The sequence below is a fragment of the Podarcis vaucheri genome (assembly GCF_965113315.1).
Source record: "Podarcis vaucheri genome assembly, chromosome: 2".
Taxonomy (NCBI): Eukaryota; Metazoa; Chordata; class Lepidosauria; order Squamata; family Lacertidae; genus Podarcis; species Podarcis vaucheri.
In genome coordinates this window covers 16,278,063-16,301,472 of record NC_138760.1, presented here as the reverse complement: position 1 = coordinate 16,301,472, position 23,410 = coordinate 16,278,063, and the positions used below count along the sequence as shown (strand labels likewise).

At 44.3% G+C, this 23,410-nt stretch overlaps 2 protein-coding genes and 1 long non-coding RNA gene across 3 annotated transcripts; 2 read left to right on the top strand and 1 right to left on the bottom strand.

Moving 5' to 3' along the window:
* The first annotated feature begins 530 nt into the window (after positions 1–530).
* Positions 531–5,375, top strand: HOXC13 (homeobox C13). The gene is made up of 2 exons (XM_082212819.1): positions 531–1,275; positions 4,055–5,375. Exons 1-2 carry the CDS (start codon positions 612–614, stop codon positions 4,309–4,311), a joined length of 921 nt encoding a protein of 306 aa, XP_082068945.1. The 5' UTR covers positions 531–611; the 3' UTR covers positions 4,312–5,375.
* Positions 5,376–8,187: 2,812 nt separating this feature from the next.
* On the bottom strand, positions 8,188–11,247 carry LOC309526659. Its single transcript, XR_014216800.1, has 3 exons — positions 10,763–11,247; positions 10,164–10,317; positions 8,188–8,759 (listed from the first exon to the last, which is right to left on the bottom strand). It is a non-coding gene; the product is annotated as an uncharacterized lncRNA (long non-coding RNA).
* A 5,101-nt stretch (positions 11,248–16,348) lies between these two features.
* On the top strand, positions 16,349–22,978 carry HOXC12 (homeobox C12). The gene is made up of 2 exons (XM_082212857.1): positions 16,349–16,931; positions 18,579–22,978. Exons 1-2 carry the CDS (start codon positions 16,367–16,369, stop codon positions 18,815–18,817), a joined length of 804 nt encoding a protein of 267 aa, XP_082068983.1. The 5' UTR covers positions 16,349–16,366; the 3' UTR covers positions 18,818–22,978.
* The last annotated feature ends 432 nt before the right edge of the window (positions 22,979–23,410 follow it).

The following is a 23,410-nucleotide window of genomic DNA, read 5'->3' as shown; positions in this document are numbered from 1 at the left end:
ACCTCGCTTTATATCATATCCCTTGGTATTACAATTTCTAGGTTTTCTTCACCTTTCAGCCTCCCAGCTACCCTTCCCCTCTGTGGTTCATTGACCAGACTCCTGGTCAATGCTATATAGCGATAGGGCATTTAAAAAATATATAAATAATTGATTTTCTGAGGTATATTATTCCATCATTAGTTTGATATTTAATCCTGAGGATATCTGAAGGCACAAAGATTCTAGCATGGCATATCCCAATCTCTTTGTGTCGGCCAAATTTTAAACACCCACATTCCCCTTATTTATTTCCCCACGCTCTTTACAATCAATGGGTGTCTCCCTTTGCCTTTAAGGATTTCTGTTTCTGTCGCGGAGAGATAGCCAATGGGAGCTCGCCGCTCTCTTCCCCAAGCCAAGAGGAACAATGTGATAGGGCTGCCGGAGGGTCACATGGCCGACCTAACTGCAGCGAGAGCTATTTACAGGTCACGTGGCCCGGCGGATTTCTTAATGAACCGAACCCATCCCGCTGCCTCTGCGCATGCTCCTGCGTAAACAATATGTTGGGGAAATTAGGTGTCTCTCTTTGGGAAGTCGAGTTTTAAAAAGCTCGGGCAGACCATGATATGACGACTTCACTGATCTTGCATCCACGCTGGGCGGATACCTTCATGTACGTGTATGAGGAGAACCCGAATGAAAATAACCAGAATAAAATCCCAGCAATGGAAGGGCTAAGTGGGAACTGCCCAGCTACCCACTGCAGGGATTTAATCAGTCACCCGGTATTGGGTCGTCATTCCAGCACCATTGGGACTCACCAGGGTTCTGTCTACACGGATATACCTGCTCCAGATGCCGCCAGGCAGTGCCCCGCGCCACCAGCCTCCTCCAACGCCACCTTGGGCTATGGCTATCCTTTTGGAGGCAGCTACTACGGATGCCGATTGTCCCATTCCCACAACGTGAACTTACAACAGAAGCCTTGTTCGTACCACCCAGCTGAAAAATACCCCGAGCCCAGCGGCTCCCTCCCCAGCGAAGAACTATCCTCAAGGGCCAAAGAGTTTGCTTTTTACCCGAGCTTTGCCAGCTCCTACCAGGCGGTTCCTGGTTATTTGGACGTATCAGTGGTTCCAGGTATCAGTGGCCACCCAGAACCAAGACACGACGCGCTGCTTCCCATGGAAGGATACCAACACTGGGCTCTTTCTAATGGTTGGGACGGGCAGGTCTATTGCTCGAAGGAGCAATCACAGTCTACCCATCTCTGGAAATCACCTTTCCCAGGTAGGGTGCTCTTGAGATCGACTTCTGCGCTTTTTTGCTCCGGCATGATCGCGTGCATATGCTATAATCTTTAACCGCCCAGGTAAAATAGGCTTTGGGACGCTTGCATGGGCACGTATGGGGAAGAAGGTGAAACAAAGCAGCCGGTTCTCATATCCAGATACATACATACCTTGGAGCTCCAGGGTGCTTTCGCAGCCAGTTTGGCAGCTGCACTCCTGTGTCTGTCTGTGTATGTGCGTGCGTGCCCCTCCTTCCCTCGCTGCGTTGGCTCCCTTACCTGGATCTCTATCTTTTTCTTTGATTCCCCCCCCCCGCGCGCGCTTTGAATATTTTAAATTAAATTTCAGAACATAGGAAGAGGTAGCATCTCTCTCCCTCTTTCCCCCTCTCTTTCTCTTTACTAAGAAAGGCTGGGCTTTTCGGAAAGGTACAGTAAATCATATTGCAATTACAGAAGTAGCTGTCAAGTGACATGAATCTTACAAATGAACCTTGTAAGACGAGTGGGGAGAGAACGAGAAATAAGGCGCTGCTTTTGCCTCTGGTTAGAAATCGGGAATGAGTGACAGCCTGCGAGTAACCCTGAAAGCTGGGAGTGCTCCGGGCTTATCTTATTGCCTTACCACTTAGAACAGGGAGGGAGGGAGCGAGAGGGAGAGGGAGAGGGAGAGGGAGAGGGAGAAAGATGAAAGACCAACGGACGTCTCCTTTGCTCTTGGGGTCCCCACCTTGTAATCAATAAGCAGGCCCCTCTTAATGATTCGAATGGATGGATTGGAGCGAAGAGATTAAGATAAAGTAACCGGGGAAATAAATAAATAAGGGGGTGGGGTTAGGAGGAGAACACACACACACATTTATCTTAGGAATACTGGAGAGGGGATACCCCATCGGATAAGACAGGGCTTGCCAACAATGCCTGCGCAGAGCGTTGCATGATGGGTTTTCCCTTTCCATGGGAAGAGAATCAGAGTGTAGCGAGTGTGGGAGAGAAGGCCTATCTAGATCTTAACTATGTTGCAGCCACATTTTGGTGTCAGAAATTGGAAGGGTCGATGGCAGAGGGAAAGTCCCCACCCCGCGCTTTTTCTTTCTTTCTTTTTTTAAAAAAGAAGGCATTGAGACTTCTTTGCGGAAGCTGAAGGGAGGATTCGGCAAGTGGGGGAGAGAGGTCCATGGGATTCCTAGCATGAGATGACTATCCCCATTTCGTTTGCTTTCACCCGCCTGGCGAAAATGTAGTTGAGGTTGAAAGGACCTGCTCCGTGAGTTACTATTGCTCGGGAGGAAGGTGGAAGACGTTGTAAATGAACTTCTCTTCTCTCCCCCCCCCCTCAACCCGCCCCATTTCCTTATTTATTCTGATCCCATTTTTGTATAGCCCTGATAATATTATTAAGCCCCCTACACCAATTCCTAAACATAGAGAGGTGTGTGAGAGACAGCGCGCTCGTAGTAGTGTGAACCACAATTGTGTCTTGCTTTCCTATCCTTGGGCCTTAATAGGATTCCCAGTAAATGTTGCTTATATAGACACTTCTTAGCAACAAAGGAAGAGCAATCGCACGGAGAAGTGTGTCTTCAAAAGCAGTTCAGGCTGTTTCTTTATTTTATATCTGTTATGGAACAGACCGGCTGGGGTAACTGGAGAGATTTTCGCTTTGCTTCGATAGAGATCCCCTCTTTTTTCAGTGTTTATATTATTATCCCGCAAACCACTCTTACTTCGTATCGAGTCTTAAGCCTGCATCTTCAGATCAAGAAGCCATGGAAAGGGAAAGACTTGGTGCGCAAGTGATTAGAGTTAATCATGAAGAATTGGCATAGACAGCCTTAGCATAAGGGGCTATTAAGGAGACGACTGACTGCATTAGGGGTGATGAGAATTCATTGATTCCCCAGCCGGTTCTGGACCAGGAGTAGGTAGGTAACATTTCTCCACAGCTTGGGTACCGTCAAAAAAGCCGCTGGGCCCTTTTATTTTATTTAATGCCTCTACCATAAGCGACAAAGGATGTGGAAAGGCTAGTTCAAGGTCCCTCAAGCTTGCAGATGGTCCTTGTGTTGCATAGATCAATCAGTGCAGAGCGTCTCTGGAACAACACAGACGCGCGCACTCACACACACACGGCTGCTTCCCCTCACCAAGTCCCCTACCCGGATCCTACAAGCTAGCATAATTAATGAGGTCGCCTAGGCTATCAGAGGATCTGTCTTTTAAAACGACAGGTTAAAATTGACCGGATGCTTAGAAGGGGAGTGAAGAGCTGAAGGTTAGATTCTGTCTCCAATTTTTACTAATTTTGGAGCTAACGTTAACGGTGCTGTGCTTGCGAAATGCCTGGTCCGTGACTTGGTCTCCTTCTTTATATCTGTCCTGGACAAATATCGCCTGGAATAGTAGCAGTCCCCCCCCGCCCTATGCTAATATATTAATACTTTGCTCAGCCAGCCAGCCAGCCAGCCCATCCGAGTCCCAGCACCCCCCGCTCTTTCTTTCCCTCGGTCTTTCCTCTTCACATTTCCCCCTCTTCCTCTAATTTATATCCTTTTCCCCACACGCATACAAACTCCTTTTCCTTATTTTTCTCTCTGTTCTCTCCATAATGTCTGGCACAGACATTGTCCAGTTAGTTTACCAGATGCTGTTTAATGTAACATACACCCTCTCTCTCTCTCTCTCTCTCTCTCTCTCTCTTTCTTTCTCTCTCTCTCTCTCCTTCCACGTTCTCTCTCTCCTGCTTTTTCCCCTTTCCTGTTCTCCTCATCTTTACAGATGTGGTACCTCTCCAGCCCGAAGTGAGCAGCTACCGTAGGGGTCGAAAGAAAAGAGTCCCCTACACGAAAATCCAGCTGAAAGAATTAGAAAAGGAATACGCCGCCAGCAAGTTCATTACCAAAGAGAAGCGAAGAAGGATTTCGGCGACCACTAATCTTTCCGAGCGCCAGGTCACTATCTGGTTTCAGAATCGCAGGGTGAAAGAGAAAAAAGTCGTTAGCAAATCTAAGACACCTCACCTTCACGCTACCTGACAAAGAAATCTCTCCGGAGGGGGAAAAAGATAAAATTTAAAAAGAAAGGGGGAGAGAAACAAACAAACAAATACAAATATTTATCTGGTAAATTTGTATAAATAAGAACACGCATTCGAACTCTTTGAATAATCTGATTATTTAAAAACACCAAGGCGGAGGGGGCGGGCATTAAACCGCCATCTTCGGTTTATTTTGTCCCTGCATTGCCGTCTCGAACTGTGAATCCGGTCGCCCTTTTTAAACATTCATTTTGATACGGTTTTCGATGTGCACATTTAGCAAAGAGGGGGGTGGAGAAAGAGAGGAGGGGAGAACCCACACATACAAATATGTAGATTTGCTACGTTGGAATCCTGAATGTTATTTTGTAGCTCTGTATCATAGTCCAAGCATCTCCCCTTGCAAAGATTTTCCATTTCTTTGGCTGTTTCTGTCTCTGATGATGTAAAAATAATAATAATTAAAATTAAATAGATAAATATATATATATATAGAAATAGATATATATATATCTGTGAAGAAGGTATTGACAGCGGATCCAGCGAAGAAATCCTAGATTTCTTTTGTTTGTTTGTTTTTAAACGTGGACCTTAAAAAAATGAATGAAAAATAATAATAAGGCTACTACCCTGAATGTTTTGTTGTTGCTGTCTTCCTGATATTAGACCGTATTGCACGCCAACAATTTGAAGTCACTTCTGAATTTGAAGTGGCACCGTGGCTGTGTAATTCCTAGGGCACGATCCAACCGAATATAGCCACTTCCAGATCGGCTTGATTTTCATAGCGGGGGCAGGGAATCAAGTTTGGGTATAAATGGGATTTCCAAGTCTTAATTCTGGAGGATCGTGTCTCTAATTATTATTATTATTACCTTTAATTTTCTGGAATATGTTCTCACTGAGGTTGAGTTGTTGTTGTTGTTTGTTTGTTTGTTTCCGCCAAAAAGCCTGGAATGTTTATTCTCCATCGACAGTATGGAAAGTGCGCGACGTTGCTCTGTTGTTGTCCCCCCTCACCCTATTATCAGTCACTAAAGAGCAGTCAGTGTTCTTTCTCCATGTTAAAGCGATCCATTTTTTTTAAAGAAAAAAAATGTCTTGTATATGTATATAATGTGGTGTCCGAATGATATGTACTGAATGCAGAATACATTTCTTAAAAATAAATCTCTCTCTTTCTTCCCCCCTCCCCTTTTTTTCTGCCTCGGAAAACTCATATGGCTAGCTGACCTTATTTTTTTTGATACTAGGAGAAGTGGGGAGTTGATATCACCGCCACCCCTCAATTTTTTAAGAAAGGTTCAGATTTACGCAGACTGATCCACAATCCAATCCGGCTTTTTCCAGAAAGAAAAAAAAAAGAGAGAACCCAGATTCTCACATTGCTTCCTCAAGAGTAATTCCATTGTTGTCAATAGGACTACTCCAGGAGGGAAGCATGCGTCGAGAAGGCTTGCAGTGAAAACTGGGTTGGTTTTTCAACCCAGGTTTGTTGTTTTTTTTGGCTTGCTTTTTTAGTTTAAAAAAACCCCACACGTTTAGATGAGTGACTTATAAGTAGATCACATACGGATCCCAACCTGCTTCTCCCATGTACAGCCGACTGAAATCTATTGAGATAAAGGTGATGCGATGAGAACATTTGTAGGGAAATGGGGGGGGGGAGAAACTAACGTGGATATTTTAACATTTTTTCACAGGAGGTATTGAATACGTTGTGAGATGCGCTTAGAAGACTTTCCATGGTTGTTTCAAATAGCGGACTGAATCGCTGGGACATGAGATAGGAAAGGGAGCCACACGCAGAAGATGGAGCAGCGCACCTCATTGAGAGGTGCTGTAGCAAGCGAATCTGGCATTTGACTTCATATCTTTATGGGAAATTACTTTGCTGAAGGACCAGTAAACCACCCGACCTTGCCCTGCCACAGAAAGCTCTACAGTATTTTGAAAAGGTCTCCTTTGCCTCAACGAGTTCAACTACCGTCTCCTGAGAGCTGTTGTAGCCCTGTGCGTCCTCATTCAGGAGCACGTCCTGTTTAGGACGCTGGGACTGGTTTTTGAATAAGAGGCAGGCGGTCTACTCGGCAGTAATTCCCACTGAGCTCAGTGAGATTTGCTCCCTGTTTAGGGTGTAGAGGATCGCAAGCAGAGTGCTCAGCAGAGCAGGGCTCCAATCTTCTTATATTCTTACTTGCGAATAAATCCCGTGGTACCCGATGAGATTTATTCCTGAGTAAATATCTGTAGGGTCGAACTGGAAAGGTCCTGATTTCCAAAAGTGCATCTGCTCTCAGCGCTAAACCTTGCATATTAAATAAGTGAGGAGGGAAGTACAAGATCAAAAATGCTCCTTGGAAATCCAAATATCTCTTAAATCCACTCTCAGTAGTTACTAGTTTTGTTTCCTTAGGCAAGACCTACCCTCCTTAATATTTGTTCCAATTAATTACATCGTAAAATTGTCAGCGGCAAACGCTTTGAAAGCGATGTAGCCTAAGCCAATGTTGGTTTTACGTACATTGAGTGCCTATGGAGTCACCGATGTCCCGTACAACCGCTCCTGAGAGTGTTCCGTCGCTGACAGCAAGTGCGGGCAGATAGGTAGGAGTACCTATTCGAGTACCTTTTAAAGATATCCTAAGATGCTTTTTGAATATGTTGCGTGTCCTACAGAATCCCTTCCTGCCCACGATCCTGTGTGCTGTACTGCTGTGCTCACTTTTCAATTCCCTTAAAACTCTATGTGGATCAAGCTCCCCCAACGCTGCCGGGTTGTGATCCATTGTCTGCAGTGCAAAGGAGGGGTTAATAAAAAGAAGGGGGGGCGCACGACAGGTTAATTAGGTACCTAATATCCCAAACCTTTGTTATGTGAAGACCGTTCAGAGTAAGTTAAATGGGGTATGTGAATCTTACGGGACTTGTTGCATCCAAGTCCTAATTCTGTTTACTACAAGCAGGAAAGCCTGACCAATATCAATGTAATGCATTTCCAAGGAAGTATTCACAGAATGATGGCATTAGGCGCTTAACTTTCTGTAAATTAGGCCCAAGAACATATGACCCCTTCCGCCTACGCACAGCAGACTCTTCGATGCCCTCTAATGATCAGAACCTTATAAAATTATCGCATATATTCAACAGCGTATGGATTGTCTACCATATTTTATGGAGGTCCACCACACTCACAACCAGTAAAGATGGCCAAGAGAAGACTGGGTGGATTCTCATTTCCCCTCCACCGAAATCAAATAGGCCCTGCAATCAGCTCATCCAATCTGTTGTGAACTCTTAAATTTCTGAGATCTTCCCCAGCCCTCACCCCGCTTCCGCCTTCTTCGTGTTCTTGGTACGTGGTGTAGAAGTACTCTTAAGACAACCCCTTCTCTTTCTGGTTTCGAAGAGAAATGCACTGGACACGCCCTTCCCGTCTTAAATATAGAAACTATAAATATTCACCCGGGTTGGGTCCTTTGGCGGTTGTTTTTTAAACCCAGGTAGAAGGTGAAAAATAGGTCGGTTCAAGTTTCCTAACCTCAGCTGGGATTTGGGGTTTGACAATGATAATAAAAAATCTGGAAATATATATGGGCAGGAACCCCTCCTGAGTTTGGGAGATCTAAAGATATCGCTCTGTTCAAGTCAAGTCCGATTAAGATAGAAAACCATGACTCTCCTCATATGGAATTCAGTCTCGTCTGGTCCAGTTTAGTCAGTTATGACCCCTGGACATGGACAAAGAGTTCTTATAGCAGGGTCTCGCTATGGGGTAATAGGAAGGGTATCTGAATTGCTGCTTACTGAAGTTCCATTACCTCTCCCTCTTCCCACAAGCCCACGACTCCATCTTAAATGCATTGATCAAAAAGTTCCGTTTTATTCCAATTGAAAATGATTCTCTTTAGGAATATGCCAGTTCACGGGATTTAACTATGCTGTGTTTAGCTAGAGTAGATCGTACCCCGGCCCCCCCTTTTTTACAGGCAAGACCCATTGATTTTCAAATAATATGCTTTTGGACCCCCTTAACCTAAGCAACTGAATCTACTATTGATAAAACCCAAAAGCAATTGATTGCAGACCCAACCTAAACTTGATGAATTAAGAGCAAGCCAATAAGCCTAAATATACTTATATGGGATGAAGTTGCGATGAAGTCAGTACAATGCGTTCAGGCGGTACAGCAGTTGATTTCGCAACCCCTTTAAGCCTAGATATTGAGATAGCGACGCCATTTTGTCTTCAGTTTCCACTAATATCGACTGAGGTCCCTTTTTTTTAGCTTAGCTGGACTGTACATCGGACTGTGTATCTGCTTAAATCCAACGATTCCAGTTTAAGTTGTGCATATAAGGACTGCTCGTTACTTTCAAGTTACAGACTTGATTGCTTCATGTTGTGAGTTGGTTATTGTTTTCGTCTTGTTCCCTCTTCTTATGTCTGAAAGAAAGCGCTTTATGTCTAAAAACAATATCAACAGCCAAATAAAGAATTTAAATTGGGAAAGAGAGCAAAATGTACCATATTTAAACATCTCCTCCCCGCCCCCCGCAAAATACGAAACTCTTGTAGTTTCCCTGAGCTCCTGGAGAAATTTATTTTTGTTTGCTTTATTACATACAGATTATATACCGCTAGATTGTAAGAAAATACATCAAAGTGGTTTACAAACGTATTAGATGGCCCTTCTATCCGCCGTCCCCTCCAAGTTAACAGGAGGACGTGGGGCAACAGCACTAAATGTTGCCCATCAAATTCTGCCCGAGTTCTTGAAGCTGATTTATCCATGTCTACTCAGAAGTAAGACTCACTGAGTTCACTGGGACTCACTCCTAGGTAAGCGTGTCTACCACTGCAGACTCGGGTTTTCTTCTTAAAACTGGTGCCCACTTCATTCTGCAAATTATTTAAAGGGAAATTAGTCCCCTAAAACCTTCCAAAATAAATGATCTTTTGAATGATGAACTGGGAGTTCAGACCCATTGACTGAAGGAATAAGCAACCCAATTCTATGTGTGCTTACTCGGAAGCAAATCCCCAGTGAATTTCCATGTGGCTCACTCAGAACCTTGCAAAGGATTGCAGCCTTAGGCTTTGCATGCTGTGGGTTTCGATTAACGTATCTTCCTTTAATGTTAACTTCGAGAATATATTTAAAAGCACTCTTACTTCCACCTAAGTATGTTGAAGATCGGGGTGCGACTCCTACCAACTTCACACACTAGCAGGTTGGCAGATCCAGTCGCTCCTCTTCAGAACTTGTTGAGCACTTTGCTTTGGGTTAAGTTGAGAAGGACACAGGGCAGCATCCCTGGGTCCAGCCCCCTGCAATTGGAGGGGTGGCAACTCTCTCCGTCCTATTTCACTCAAACCCGAATCGCTATCAGTTCGTTCCAGGCTAATTGGAAAGGGGCTTCATTGATCTTTCGGAGTTCATAATAACTCGAGATGTTACAGCCAGAAGAGGACTCTTGGCATCTTCCATACCATTCAATAGTATCCCCTATATGGGAATCGGATCTTCGTGTACTACTGTATCGCTCTCTCCCCATATTTACTGAACTTAAACACACACACACACACACCCAATAATTTTAAATGTACATCTGTGATCGGCATAGAAATGTGTTGTGTCTTGGACTAGCCTCGAGTTTTCTTAGCTTTGGGAGACCCACTTCGTAAAACTCGCTCGGCACCTCTATATACCCATGTTTATTACCTATATAACAACTTAGGTGACCCCTTGAGAGTATCTCCAGAAGTGGAGTCTACGAAGGGCTTGAGCAACAGTGTCTTTTAAGGTGCTGCAGAATTGTGTTGCTGCAGAATTGTACCAGAACTCACCTCACTTCCTACTGCATCCTAAGTGTCGCAATCCGGAGAAGAGTTGTATGAAAGTGATCAATGGATGAAGCCAGAAACAACTCATTCTGAGGGCGTTGAAGTGCGTCCCAGAATCACCAACACCAGGCACATTGGCTGCGGACTTCAAGGACGTCTAAAGAGTCAATGTACACAAATGAAGAAACTTTATAAAAATACTAAAAGTGCATGGAATAAAGCGTCTGCTCAGGCACACACACGCACACTCCTATGGGTATATATGTTTGTCTGTCTCTGTTTGTCTCCTTCCATCTATCCACCCTTCTATCCTTCCCCTAATAAAAGAGATACCTTAAAGACCAGGGTTCGAGGAAATCAAAAGATTTCTGCATCATGTTATGGTACCCTCTTAGGTCCGTTTCCGCCATTACTTTTCTCACGGCTGTATAAAGTTTACTTCCTCTTGTTCTCCTTCCTTCTCTAAACTTTAACAGGCACCTGTGATCGTAAAGAAGCACTCGTGTCTCTACAACCTTCACCATCTTTGGGGAGTCAGAATTGGTGAGGAAGAAGAGGAAGGAGAAAAGATATTGTAAAAAAACTGAATCCTAGTCTCCGACAAACCTACCAGTAAAATTGACCAGTGCTGTGGGCCTGGAACCTGTTTGTAATCTAATTAATGTATTTGCACCCGGAATTCTCAACCTTTTGGGGGTGGGGAGTTAGGAGGCGGGGTTGTCAGTGGATTTCACAGTCATGGAAGATGGTCTTGTGTCCCCTCTCCTTCCCATTTCTCCCTGAATGCACAGGGACCGTCCACCTTGTGCTGAGTAAGTTTGTTGGTCGTTTGTGTTGGTTGGGAACGCTATAACGTCACTGCTGGGCTAGCCTTGACCGTGACTATGCGGCCTATTTGACCTTGACATCACGAGCTTCGCTCATAATACTCAACAAGGCTAGAGCCTTGATCTTCCAGCAACAACTCAGGACTTGATCTTCTAGCAGCAACTCAGGGGCTGATCTTCTCCAAAGTGTCCCTTGCTTCTGTTTACAGATAAACAAGGTGTCATTTCAAGTCTAGACAGACGGCCTAATGGCCAACAATAAAGGCATGAAAAGGAAGCTTCCCAGGTTTAGCCTTTTCTTTCCTTTGTATTAAGTGCTTTGAGTAGCTTCTTAACTATGGCCTTTTATAGTAAAAGGCGCCCCCTCTTTCCTCCATTTCCCCATTTCCTAGTCATGTATCACTTGCACTTGAAGTTGTTGTTTTTTTAAAGTTTTTAAAGTTGCTATTTTGTACGGAGGGAGGGGGAGCTTGCTCTCACACCAAGCTATAAGCTGAGGTAAGTTGCTAAATCGCTGTACTCTTCATCATCTTCCTTCCTTCGTACCCTCAGTCCAGGAAATTACATTTAGAATTGTTTTATTAATAAAAGAGGGTCAGATATGCACACCATACCAGTGAAGTATGTTCCATAAATTCATAGACCTATGAGAGAGAGAGAGAGAGAGAGAGAGAGAGAGAGAGAGAGAATAAGAGAGAGATGCCTTAGATTGCTTTATTTTGTCACCCTTTAACAAAAGTTTGAGAAAACTTTTGGATATTGAGATCCAAAGTTTTCTGCTTGGAAGTGAGCCCAATTGAGAGCAAGGAGATTTGTTTCAATGTATTTAGAATTAAATTGATTTCTCTGCTCCATAAAAGCACATTGCACAGCAAGGCAGGACGATATACAGATGTAGATAAACATTCCTCCAAACAAAGGAAACCCTTATAATTGTTTTGTCTTCGCCTTCTATGGGATATACTTTTGCTTCACTGAAGATGCAGGCAGTTGTTTACATAAATCCAGCAGGAGAATGATAGCCTCTGCTGGCAGTGTTGGGGAAAATGTAGCTGCATCATAAGCATTTAACTCTTCAATGCACAGAGAGAGACTATAGACGGAACTTCTAATTTGATTTTAAGTCCATGCAAAACGCTTTTAAATCTAATTTTATATATGCTTTTCAAAGGATTTACTCTCTCTGCATTTCTTTTGCTGTATCTATTTCATTCTGTTACTCCCTTCCATCTTTTCTCCCCGTCTGCATTTCATAAGAACTATCCAAATTTGATATATTCAAGCTTTCACACTCAAATAGCTAAAACAGAATAATTTCCATAAACATTGGTGGTCCTTATCAATCTTTAGAGACCACTTGTAAGGTCCACTCTTAATAAATATATTCTGTTAGTCTCAAAAAGGACATTTTCAAGGATGGAATGAAATGCTTGAGATGTCAGAAGATGGTCTGAGGTGTTGTTTATTTTTTAATTTTAATTTTAGTGATCAAGCCATTCAATTAAATTAGGGCTGCAGGCGGAGTTTGGGTTTTGCCTGGTAACATACTCACAAAAGAGAAGTTGAGACTATGTCAATTGGGTGTTAAAAAGGAAGCGGGGAAATAGAAGGCGGTATACTTTTTATGTTGGGGAAAAGTATTTTCCACTAGAAGGTTAAGTTCAATTGTATTTTTTGCAGCAACTGCCAGGTCTTCCTGAGTCCATTTTTAATGTAATTTTAAACAACATTTTGGGGAATCAGGTATAGGATGGCAGTATATGAGCTTGCGGAGGTTTTAATTTAGGCAGTGGTAAAGAGCTGCTAGAAGCAGAAATCTAAAAATAAAGTGAAAAGTTGAGGGCATAGGGAGTATAATCAGTGTGTGTGTGTGTGTGTGTGTGTGTGTGTGTGTGTGTGTGAAAGAGAGAGAGAGAGAGAGAGAGAGAGAGAGAGAGAGAGAGAGAGAGAGAGAGATACTTTATTGAAGATCTTAGAATGCTGAAGATAACATTGGAACAAAGCTTTGGAAAGAGTCGACGGGGAAGAGCAACGGTCCCCCCATCCCAGTGAGGGTCTTTTTTCTCTCTGTCTCCCTTTCTTTCTCTCTGGCAAGAGCTGGTGTTCTTTCAAGACAGTCATTTGCATAAGATGTAGAGCCCATTTAATACACTAGACAGTGACCTTGAACTGGCTCAAGCGCCATCTCAGCTCGGATTCGACTTTCTGTGAGCACCCTATTTTCAAAGGATCATTGAAGGAGCGTTCCGCTGGTTCTGCAGAAATATCCAAAATGCCTTTAGATTAAAGACAGGCAATGGGGGGAAATTTCGAAACATTTCTCTCCTACCTAACGTTATGCCTTCATGGTAGATTTCAGGCCTGTTAGTATTAATTTTTTTCCTCGATAGCTACTGCTGTTGCTGAATGTCGGGGGGGGAGCGAGGTCTAGGGTATTTGATATGATAGTAATTTTTTAAAAAAAGGAATCCGATGTGAATGTAGAAATGCATGGAGCTGGGTCCCTCTGGGAAAAAACGAATCCCTGAATCCCTCAAGAAAGAGTCTGATATGTATATTCCCTCCAAAAGAACATATCCCCCCTTCCTCTTCTAGATTAGTAATATAAATTATTCATGAAGAAGCCTTAGTCGAGTCTTTAGAATGTTTTATTTTAAGGACCGCAGTAAAGTAATTACATTCTCTTGCTGCAAGTAAACCGGGTGGATTAAAAAAGGAAAAGAAAAGACAATAATAACCGTCAGATTATCATCATCATCATTATTTTCCCACCGAAATGGGCATCCTTACTGGCAATAAATAGATTATCACAGAAACCTGGAGACTTTAAACACCGTCACCGAGACTCACCCCCCCACCCCTCTTTTGGACCTCCGACATCATTTATTCCAGTGTGAACCGCTGCAAAGGGTGCAATGAGGAGGGGCGGTGTTTCCAAATAAAATAATACTAATAAAGCTTTATCATTGTTAAACCGGCCAGAAATATATCAACGTGTCACGCTGTGTACCTGTGAACCTGCTTTCCTGACGTTATGGACTGCGGTCTTGACAGAGTCAACCGGCTTCTAGCCCACTGAATTCAACAAGAGTTGAAAAGGTCTCGCGGTGGACACGGTTGCAGCTAAACCGAGAGATACCACCAGGTTTTTATTCTTGGGTTTTAAGATGGTTCGAGACCTGCTGCCAACGAGAATAATCTGGGTTTCTCGCTCGCTCTCTTTATTCTTAAGAGGGTGGGGCGTTATCTCATAATATAGAAACGATACGGTCTTCTTGGATGGAAAACCTCGGTGCCTCTGCAACTACTGTTATCTCTTCCCCTCGCTGTTAGAGCGAGTGAAAGAAGGATTAATATGTCTCCGCGAGGCTAAAGTTAATGTTCCGGTGTCGATAAGAGAACAAAGCCACGAAGACTGCTGGAGAATGTAAGGTAGAATGATTAAAACAAAGAACGATTATTATTTTTCCCTAAAAGAGGTCCAAATTTATACTCGATCTGCGGCGATCATGCGCTTGCTGGCTGTAGAACGGTTTCCTCCGTCAAGAGATATGCACTATCTCCATTTAAAACCAAAGTAGTGCAAGGAACTGCACCTGAATTTTTTTAAAAATAATAATAATAATGTACTAACCTTAAGTAAGGACGGGTTAACAGTGTTTAGCCGGATGCAAAGCTCTCACATTAAGGTACGTATCTGCCCGAAAAGCATGCCCACTTACACATAGGTGTATGAGGAGCATGTTGGAAGGGAAATTTGGGGTATTAGGGAGCTGGCCCTTTAATAGAACTAGGAAAGAAAAGTGTTTATTTGATTAACACGTGATTTCCCCCCTTCCTACATAGCTGGCAGAGCTAAAGTACGGAGCGTGTCGGGAGAAGGGGGAGTAGCCATTAATGTAAAGGAAGTCCCGGGTAATGTATTCCGAGGGATTTCAATAACACCGGGGTTTTGCGCATCAATATAGGGGGTAGGTTGCTATTGTTTAAATAAAAATAAAAATAAAGGTATGTAGCCATCCATTCCTCATGTTGGTTTGCTTATACGGGGTACGGTGTCGAGGGTTCGGTGCCTTCGACAAGACTTACGACAAATCAGTTTTTACGTATACATGAGTATTTACGGTAATTTGTCGACGAATTCTGTAGTCTTGGAAGTTGGTAGCAGAGAAAATTCCTCCGATCTTCTTTTTTTGGGGGGTGGCGTCGGCGTGGGATGCAGTCCCCATAAATATATATATATCCCCCCTTTCCCATAAGATAACCTCTCTCCCCTTTGTTCTCCACGAAGCTTAGTTCTGATCATTCCTAAATCGGGATTGCCTTTTAAGGTTCCTTTCTCAAAGCGAGATCTCTCTGACACAGTATATCGGATTTCTGGAGAGGACGCCCCCAGCAGTCTCTCTCCTAGACAGAACCAGCTCTTATTTTCGGGGTCCCCTCCCTCTCTCCTTCCTCTAGCTCAGAGCTTAAGAAAGGACCGATTCGTCCCACTTTGAGTGGGTACTAATTGAAGGTCCGCTAACGCGTCCTCCTCACTGTTATTTCAGGTGAGCGGAGCGGATAAAACGACGCCCCCCCCCCGCCAGTTCCCTTTGTTTTAATGTATCTAATTTTCATAAGGGTGATCATTCCTTTTTTAAAGCTCTCAGAAATTGGCCGTGGCGATGTTTGCACACCCACCCACCCCCCAGAAAAAAACACAGACAAATTCACCCTAACTAGGCTGTTGGATTGCTTTTTAAAAATAAATAAATAAAAAGAATTGGGGGGGCGGCGCAGAGGCATAAGCCCCCCGCACTCCGCCCTGTTAAAGGTGGAAATGTTGAAGAGATTTAAAAACTCTTTCGCCCTATCATCTGTAAATATGAGCCTGTTGCGGTTAGACTCATTCGTCTCCTTAAAGAGCCTGTAAACTTTATATGACACAATATCTAATAGTAATTTATTGAGAGATATTGTAAATTTCAACTGTTTTAGTTAATAAAGGAGCTAATTAATGAGAAAATTGCTTAATTTTGCCAGCTGTTGAAGGGACCCTAAAAGCAGCTGGGGAAGAAGGGTGTCATTTCTTTAAGGTGAGGGGGGGGCTATTTTTTTTATTTTTTACAGTGCTTTGGGTTTCTCAGGCCAGTGCTTAAAGCCCGTTGTTTTATTTTATAAAATGTTTTATGATTTTTTTAAAAAGCATATAAAAAACCGAAAGGCAGAACTTAGTGTTTTGTTTTGTCTCAAATTGCTAAAGGTGGGTGGCACCCTTTCTCCAACGCAAGTTGGCGCCCACGTGACCCCTGCGGACCAATAGGGTGGACCTTTAGGTTTAACTATGTTTAATGTCAGATAGCAATAAACTAGAAGCTCTTGGTCAGGCCCGCGGAAATGGGCGAACATAATCTCCTTAATCCTGGGTTTGTGGGACCGTTGGTGAACATCCATACGGGAGACACCTTCTATTTCCCCAATTTCCGAGCCTCCGGAGGACAGCTGCCCGGCTTGCCGTCTCTCTCCTACCCAAGAAGGGACAATGTCTGTTCTCTGCCCTGGGCATCCTCAGAACCCTGCAACGGATACCCCCAGCCCTATCTCAGCAGCCCCGTGTCTATTAACCCTTCCTTCAGCCGAGCCTGCGACCTAGCTAGAGTGGAAGAGAGCAAGTGCTACTATAGGGAGGCGTGCTCCGAGAACGCTCCCCTCAAAAGGGAAGAGAGGGTTAGGGACAATGCCTTGATGCCTCTCGAATCGGGGATCCCCAATGGAATGAGCGGCAGTTTCGGCAAATTTGACTATCCGGCTCCCGAGGCGGTGCCCCACGATCCCCCCTCTTGTCAGTCTTTGGAGTCAGACTCCAGCTCCTCCTTACTCAATGAAGGCAATAAGGGCGCCACCAGCGAGCCGTCCACAATGGTTTCCCCTATCAACCAAGGAAGCAATCTTTCCGCTGGGGGTAAGAACGTGCGACCAGGAAATATATATATATATATATACGAATAAGAAAAGCGAATTTATGCAATGCCTCTTCTTTTTATATTCTTATTTTGTGTTCTCTCTCTCTTTCTCTCTGTTTCTCTCTCTTACGCGCGCGCGCGCTCTCTCTCGCTTGAAAAAGTCTGCTCGCGACTCTTGCTGTTATAAATTCCATGAAATTAGCAGCTGGGACTGAAGCATGTCTATTTGTGCCGAGGCCACTAGGGGTAGCACTCAAATGCCTCGTGCTTTATTAGGTGCTGCTTCTTTTAAAAGAAAAGCCTATAAACATGTAAATATCCCATAAAAGAGATCGCGATGGCCCAGATAGACAGATTTTCATGCCTCTCTTTCTCTCTCTCTCTCTCTCTCCACCCTCCTCCCGAATCCGAACAGGCACGCTACAGGCAGGACAATTTGCCACTGGGTGCGTGAAGCTTTTGCAACAGAAATGAAATGTGTGTGATTGTATTTGGAAGATTTGGTAGAAGTCTGGCTGCAGGGCTGGGAGGGCTAAACTTCCACGGGTTTTCTGTCCCCGGTGAGATCAGCCACCCTGGGTAAAAACCCATTCTAAGGATGGTGCCAATCTCTGCATTAAAAAAAAGAGAAAGAAACGCCCTGGTTTTCAAAACCCAATTCTCGCCTTCCCGCCATCCCAGCCCATCCCCATACAAAACCGGGAAGCTTCTATAAAGAAAAGTATAGATCTCCACGCAATGCTGAGACACCATTTGCCAAAATACCAAAAAAAGAGAGAGAAACAAACCCAACCCAAACAAACTCTCTCTCATAAAGCTTCCCGTTATGTGCCTGATCCTCTGGTGAGCAAACACTTCCAGGAACAAGGACCAGTTGGTTCTCGTCTCCTGTGAAGCGTCCCTGGCTGCTGGAGATGTTTCATTCCCTCTGCAGAATCTGGCTTTGGGACTCTGAAGACAGAGACTTCCTCGTCCTTAAACTTCAGATCTGACATCTCCCAAACCGGATACCTAAGGCATGCCAGCCCATCTGGTGCCTTGAGGTCTTACACGGTAACCACAGAGACACTCTAGCATTCATTCTAGCTGGTGGTGCTGGTACTTTTTGGCTGTTCGGGATCTGTAAGAGCTAGCTTAGATTGCTTATTTTTCTGTAAGATAAATAAGCAAAAGTTGCCACCGGTTATAAAAGTCCAGCGGTGTGTGTGTGTGTGTGTGTGTGTGTGTGAGAGAGAGAGAGAGAGAGAGAGAGAGAGAGAGAGAGAGAGAGAGAGAGAACCCTAACTAGTTTTTTAAAGGTCTCTCCTTAAATCTTAATAGTTCCGAAAACCTGCAATGTATGACTTATGTGGTGTGCGTGCTGACACAGGAGCCCAGGAGCTTGGAATTTAAAACGCAGATGTAAAGGTCTTCTTCCCACCCATCCTCCTTTCTCTCGAAGTTAAAGCATCTTTACTGGATTGCGCATTAGAAACGTGTATCTCATATTATTAAATAACGAGCCGTGTGGGGGTCAAAAAGGGAGGGGGGAAAGCATTCCCTTTTTTAAAGCGTTTCCCGCTCCCCTCTTTCTTTTCGTTTCTTTCTTTCTCTATCTCTCTTCCCCTCCATGTGTTTAAATCTCCTTTCCATCACGCTGTTCTTAGGTGCTCCCTGGTACCCGATGCACACAAGGTCCCGGAAAAAGCGAAAACCCTATTCTAAACTACAGCTAGCGGAGCTGGAAGGGGAGTTTATGGTCAATGAATTCATTACTCGCCAAAGAAGGAGGGAGCTTTCAGATCGGTTAAACCTGAGTGACCAGCAGGTGAAGATCTGGTTCCAGAACCGGCGTATGAAAAAGAAAAGACTCCTCCTGAGAGAGCAAGCCCTTTCCTTCTTTTAAAGTTCAGACAAGTCCGCTATCGGGTAAAAAAAAACAACCCCACAGAGACTCTCCGGCCTTCTTCATCACAACTGGTGGTACCGGGACTCTTACCTGATCTGGTTTGAATAGCCAGTTTAGATTATTATTATTATTTTTTCCTTTAAGACAAAACAAACCAACGAAAGTCAGTATCCTTAAAAAAGATAAAGAAAGCCAGCCAACAGCAGGCGTGTCTACGTTATAAGTGTGTGATTGAGAGAGTATGAGGGGGTGGGATGCTTCTCTTCCACTTCTGGACCTGTTAGGGAAGCACCAAATGTGAATACGCAGAAAGGAACCCGCCGCCCCCCCCTTCATCAATCAGCGTGGCTTTTCTAATGTATGGTTCACCAAGATTTGTCAGTCAGTGTCGTTGAGTGAATGTGAGTCTTGAGCCCGACACTCTCGCTCTTATTACGCGTGTGCGAGCATTCACAGGTAGGGTTTCCCCTCTAAGCAACAGGGTTCCCTGTTTTGTGTGGGGCAGAGTGAGGGAGGGTCTCCATTGCCTTGGCCTTGGCTTTGTTTGGTCGGTAACCCGGTCCTCAGCAAGAGAGCATTCCAGGAAGCAAAGTCACTGTCCTATATATATCTCGGTTTAGTGTGTTGGGATTTTTCATTCTCTGGAGTAAAAGCTTAAGTGGATGTGGCATTCACCTTAAATCAACCGTAACCATTCTGATGGAGAATGGCGAGCCAGTGTTTTATGTTTGCCAGGGTTTATTTTCAGGGCACACTGGGCGGAAAAAAGCTCAGTACCTAGATAGAGGTTTGCAGCGTATCTATCTCGATAATAATAGGGGTGTCCAATATGTGGAACTTCGAGGTTCAGCTGGCTGTCCCCCGTGCTTGGGGGTTGGGAAATATATGGGTGCTTTACTCGGATGCTCTTCTGGGGGAAAGTCGAGCTGAGGATGGGATTTTGTAGACATCTACTCCCAAGGCTTTTCCAATGGCAGGCGGTGCCCACACGCGCGCTTCTGAGGATGCCCACTGTACCTAGACCCAGTGTACCTAGTGGGAATACTTTCAAGTAAACAACGCCTATGATTGGGCTGCAAAACACCAAAAAAAGGGGGGGAGAAACCCACCTCGAGTTAATCCAGTACCCCATAAAGCGAGGAATGATTTGTCTTGTTAGGGTATTATAAAAATACAACCTTTTCAGAGGCTACAGCTGCAACCCTATACTCCTTGGCATGCTGGGGTTTAGCGGGGGGCTTACTTCAGAGTAGACCTGTGTAGAATTGCGCGGTACCTCTCGCGTTCCTAGTCCAGCCGCGCCGCCTGCATGGGTCTCCTCTGTCCACCACACCATAAGCGGAACAGAACGCTAACAATAATTTCAAATTGTGTTGTGATAATAGCTCCACTGAAGGAGACCTCGTCCCGCTTATTATGCTACTGTGTTTATTGATGATCAAGATGGTGGCGAGGGGCGGTGGGGGGATGCCCCCTTTTATACATTAACTATAGTGGCAGCCCCTTGGAGCTAATTAAGCTATTAATAGCTTCCCTCCTTCTAAGATAGAGAGTTCTCTTCTGGCATTAAAAACGTTTTCTTTAATGGTGGCTATTTTCGAAATGAATGAGATGTTTCTCCTCTACCTCCACCACCCCTCCCCTCTTTTAATCTTCCTCATATTTAGTTAGATTTTTATTTTTAATCACGGCAGTTCTCCCTTAAGAATCAATAATTCTCTCTCTCTCCCGTGTGTGTGTGTGTGTGTGTGTGCGCGCGCGCGCTCTCTCTCTCTCTCTCTCACACACACATACACACACACTTATTTTCATTCCTGATTTTTCATAGGCAGCAGCTGATGACTCTGAACATTTATGAGGTGTGTCGCCTTATTCCCCCCCCCCACTACAGCCACACAAACACACGCATTCTTCTTTGGGGGATATACGGTAATTTCTGCCCAACGCATCCATTCATCCGTCTAACTCCCACCCCCACCGCCGGTTCCCCTTTGTACTTCCCCCGGTGTAGAACAGTCCCAGAGCAGGCAAGGGGAAGCGCAGAGCGGATTGCCTTGCCGGTCAGCTCCTGCCTCAGACAACCATTAGATTTCCTAATAGCTCTGCCAGGCTTGGGCATTGCATAAACTCCCATTCCTTAAATTCCCACTCAATGCGGGGAGGAAGGCGCGCCGGGAGACGGGAGACAAGGGTTGCTGCAACCGTGGAAGTAACCCGACAGGAATCTTTCTCCCTCTCAGCCCGTTAAATGATTGACTTGGGAATAAGATCCCTTGATATTCCTGGTACTTATTCCATTGGGGTCCAGGCACCTATTCTCGTTCTGTTCTGCTGGTTTCCTAATTGCATACTTTAAAAAAAAAAAATGTCTCGGGGCGCGGGGGTGGGAAGCGGCCGGGAACTGGACGAAGAGACAAATGAGCCACAACAGCAAAGTAGGGTGAGGGGGGTCAAGACGGTCTAAGCGGCGAGTTTTGCTACGACAGGCTTTGCTTCATTCGTTTTTATATCGGAGGGGATTAATTTTATGACAAAGGCAACGTTTTCCTGGGCCAGACTCAATTGTCACCACGTGGCTCCCCGTCCCGGCGTTCATGGTCATGGCCGGTGGCAGGAATGCTTCGCCTTTACGAGCTGCAAAGGATGCCGTCTAGTCCTTAAAATGCCTCTGTGTGTCCCCCCGCCCCGCTCATTCTCCGCCCTTGCAAGCCTTATATTTAGGTCTGCTTCCCATGGCTGTGTCATCGTTCCTTGTCTTTATTCCGCTTTCCTCCTGCCCCCCCCATATCCAGAGTTTTGAGACGTCCCCCATCCCATTATCACCCTTTTGGCATATCACCCCTCCCCTTTACAAACTCTAACCTTTGTAAAAGAAGAGGCATCCTCTGCCTGTGAGTGGCTTTGAATCTAATAGGTACCCAGTCACAATTATGTGCAATAGATTGGGGGGGGGGGCGCGTGTGTGTGAGAGACATCTATATATCCCCCCCCCAGTTATGTGCAATGAACAGAGCACATATGGGTGTCTGTGTTGTTAGGCGGCTAAATGTGGAGGACGCCTACCTATTTCTCCAAAAAGGTACCTTAAAGAACTGAAAACTGTAGGCTTCAGTCTAACGCCATTCCCGTTGTCTCCAGCCTGTGCTTTGCCTCCTTTGGACAGAGCAGTCCGATGAAACCGCTTAAGCCGGTAGCGCTGTCATCATCCATTTTGTCCCAGTTTTCTCAATAATATTAATAAGAAAGAAACAGCATTTTCGGTCAACATAACGACTTTCAGCCAACTGAAATGTCATGGAGTGTGTTGCATAAATCTAGAAGGGAAGTCTTGGGTCTGTGCGGTAAAGGAGGAACATGTTCGAGGAATCAGACATATCAGAATTGTACTTGGTTTGCTACCATCGCTTCCTCTTGAAGAGATGACATGTTACTCGCTGGCAAAAGGTTGCGTTTTGGGAGGGGTTGGCGGCTGGCTTACCAGGGTTTTGAGCGTTTAAGGGGCAATGTTATAACGCAGCGTTCGGTTTAAATTGTGGCAGGCGACAGACAGAGAGAAAGATGTCTTGATGTTAATATTTTACGCGCCGAGAGCGATTTCTATCTACAGCGAAGGAGTTTTACGCTTAGAAATACAATACACAACCCACCAGCAAGAATCTTGAGTCCTGAGAATGGTCTCCTTGGTGTGTAACTGCACATAACAGGCGATTCTCAGCTGCCACTTCAACGATTTTTTAAAGGGAGGGGGTGTAATAATTTAAAATTTGAAAATGAAGAAGTTGAAATATATGCAATATTCTCGTTCAGATTGCATTGAAGTATTATTATTCCGTGTGGATTCTGTTCGTCTTGTGTTAGTTCCCGGTGTCTGTGGCTCGGTCCTTCGCTTGTTATTCTCTAGTCTAGTTTCCTGCTGTTGTTAAATATGCATCGTTGGCAATATAGTCCATATGTAATGTTTCTTACCTCAAGCTATTATATGTAGGGCCTATGCAAATGTCTGTCCATAGCACGTTCCCCCGGCTTTATATAGTCATGTAAAAAGTTGTTTCACAATAATAATGATGATGATAATAATAATAATGATAATAATAATAAAAAAAATTTGAATGTATTATTATGTGATTTCTGATAATAAATAAAATGTTTCAAACCTCTGGTTGGTGATTTACTATCGACTGTTGGAGGACCGAGAGAGCTTAGTAAAAGAGTAACGCGCACACAGAAATAAGCCAATGAAACATTTGGAGGTATATAGATCATGTTTCCCTTAAAAAAAATAATTAAGTGGATATATAAAATAGGTTGTAAAGTAAGGGATGCCTCGGAGCACAATGATACCTATAATTAAAAAAATATATCCAAGAAGATAAGAGAGTAAATGAATCTGGGATGTTAACGTTTAATGCGAATATAAGGGGTTTTTTTTGGGGGGGGAGTGTCTCCTGATGGCCTTGCTTATAAACGGAATCATTACTGATATTTTGTTCTCTGGGAAAGAGAAGTGTCACCAGTATATTTCTTTTTGTCCCCTTTCAGGAGCAACTGAGGCCAAGACAAAGTTCCCCTAGATTAAAGGGGGAAGATATT

Excerpts from the sequence above, each read along its gene's own strand:
- HOXC13 (XM_082212819.1), top strand. The coding sequence starts at position 612 with ATGACGACTTCACTGATCTTGCATCCACGCTGGGCGGATACCTTCATG. Across the intron at positions 1,276-4,054 it reads CTGGAAATCACCTTTCCCAG|ATGTGGTACCTCTCCAGCCC; the intron begins GTAGGGTGCTCT and ends TCATCTTTACAG.
- HOXC12 (XM_082212857.1), top strand. The coding sequence starts at position 16,367 with ATGGGCGAACATAATCTCCTTAATCCTGGGTTTGTGGGACCGTTGGTG. Across the intron at positions 16,932-18,578 it reads AAGCAATCTTTCCGCTGGGG|GTGCTCCCTGGTACCCGATG; the intron begins GTAAGAACGTGC and ends CGCTGTTCTTAG.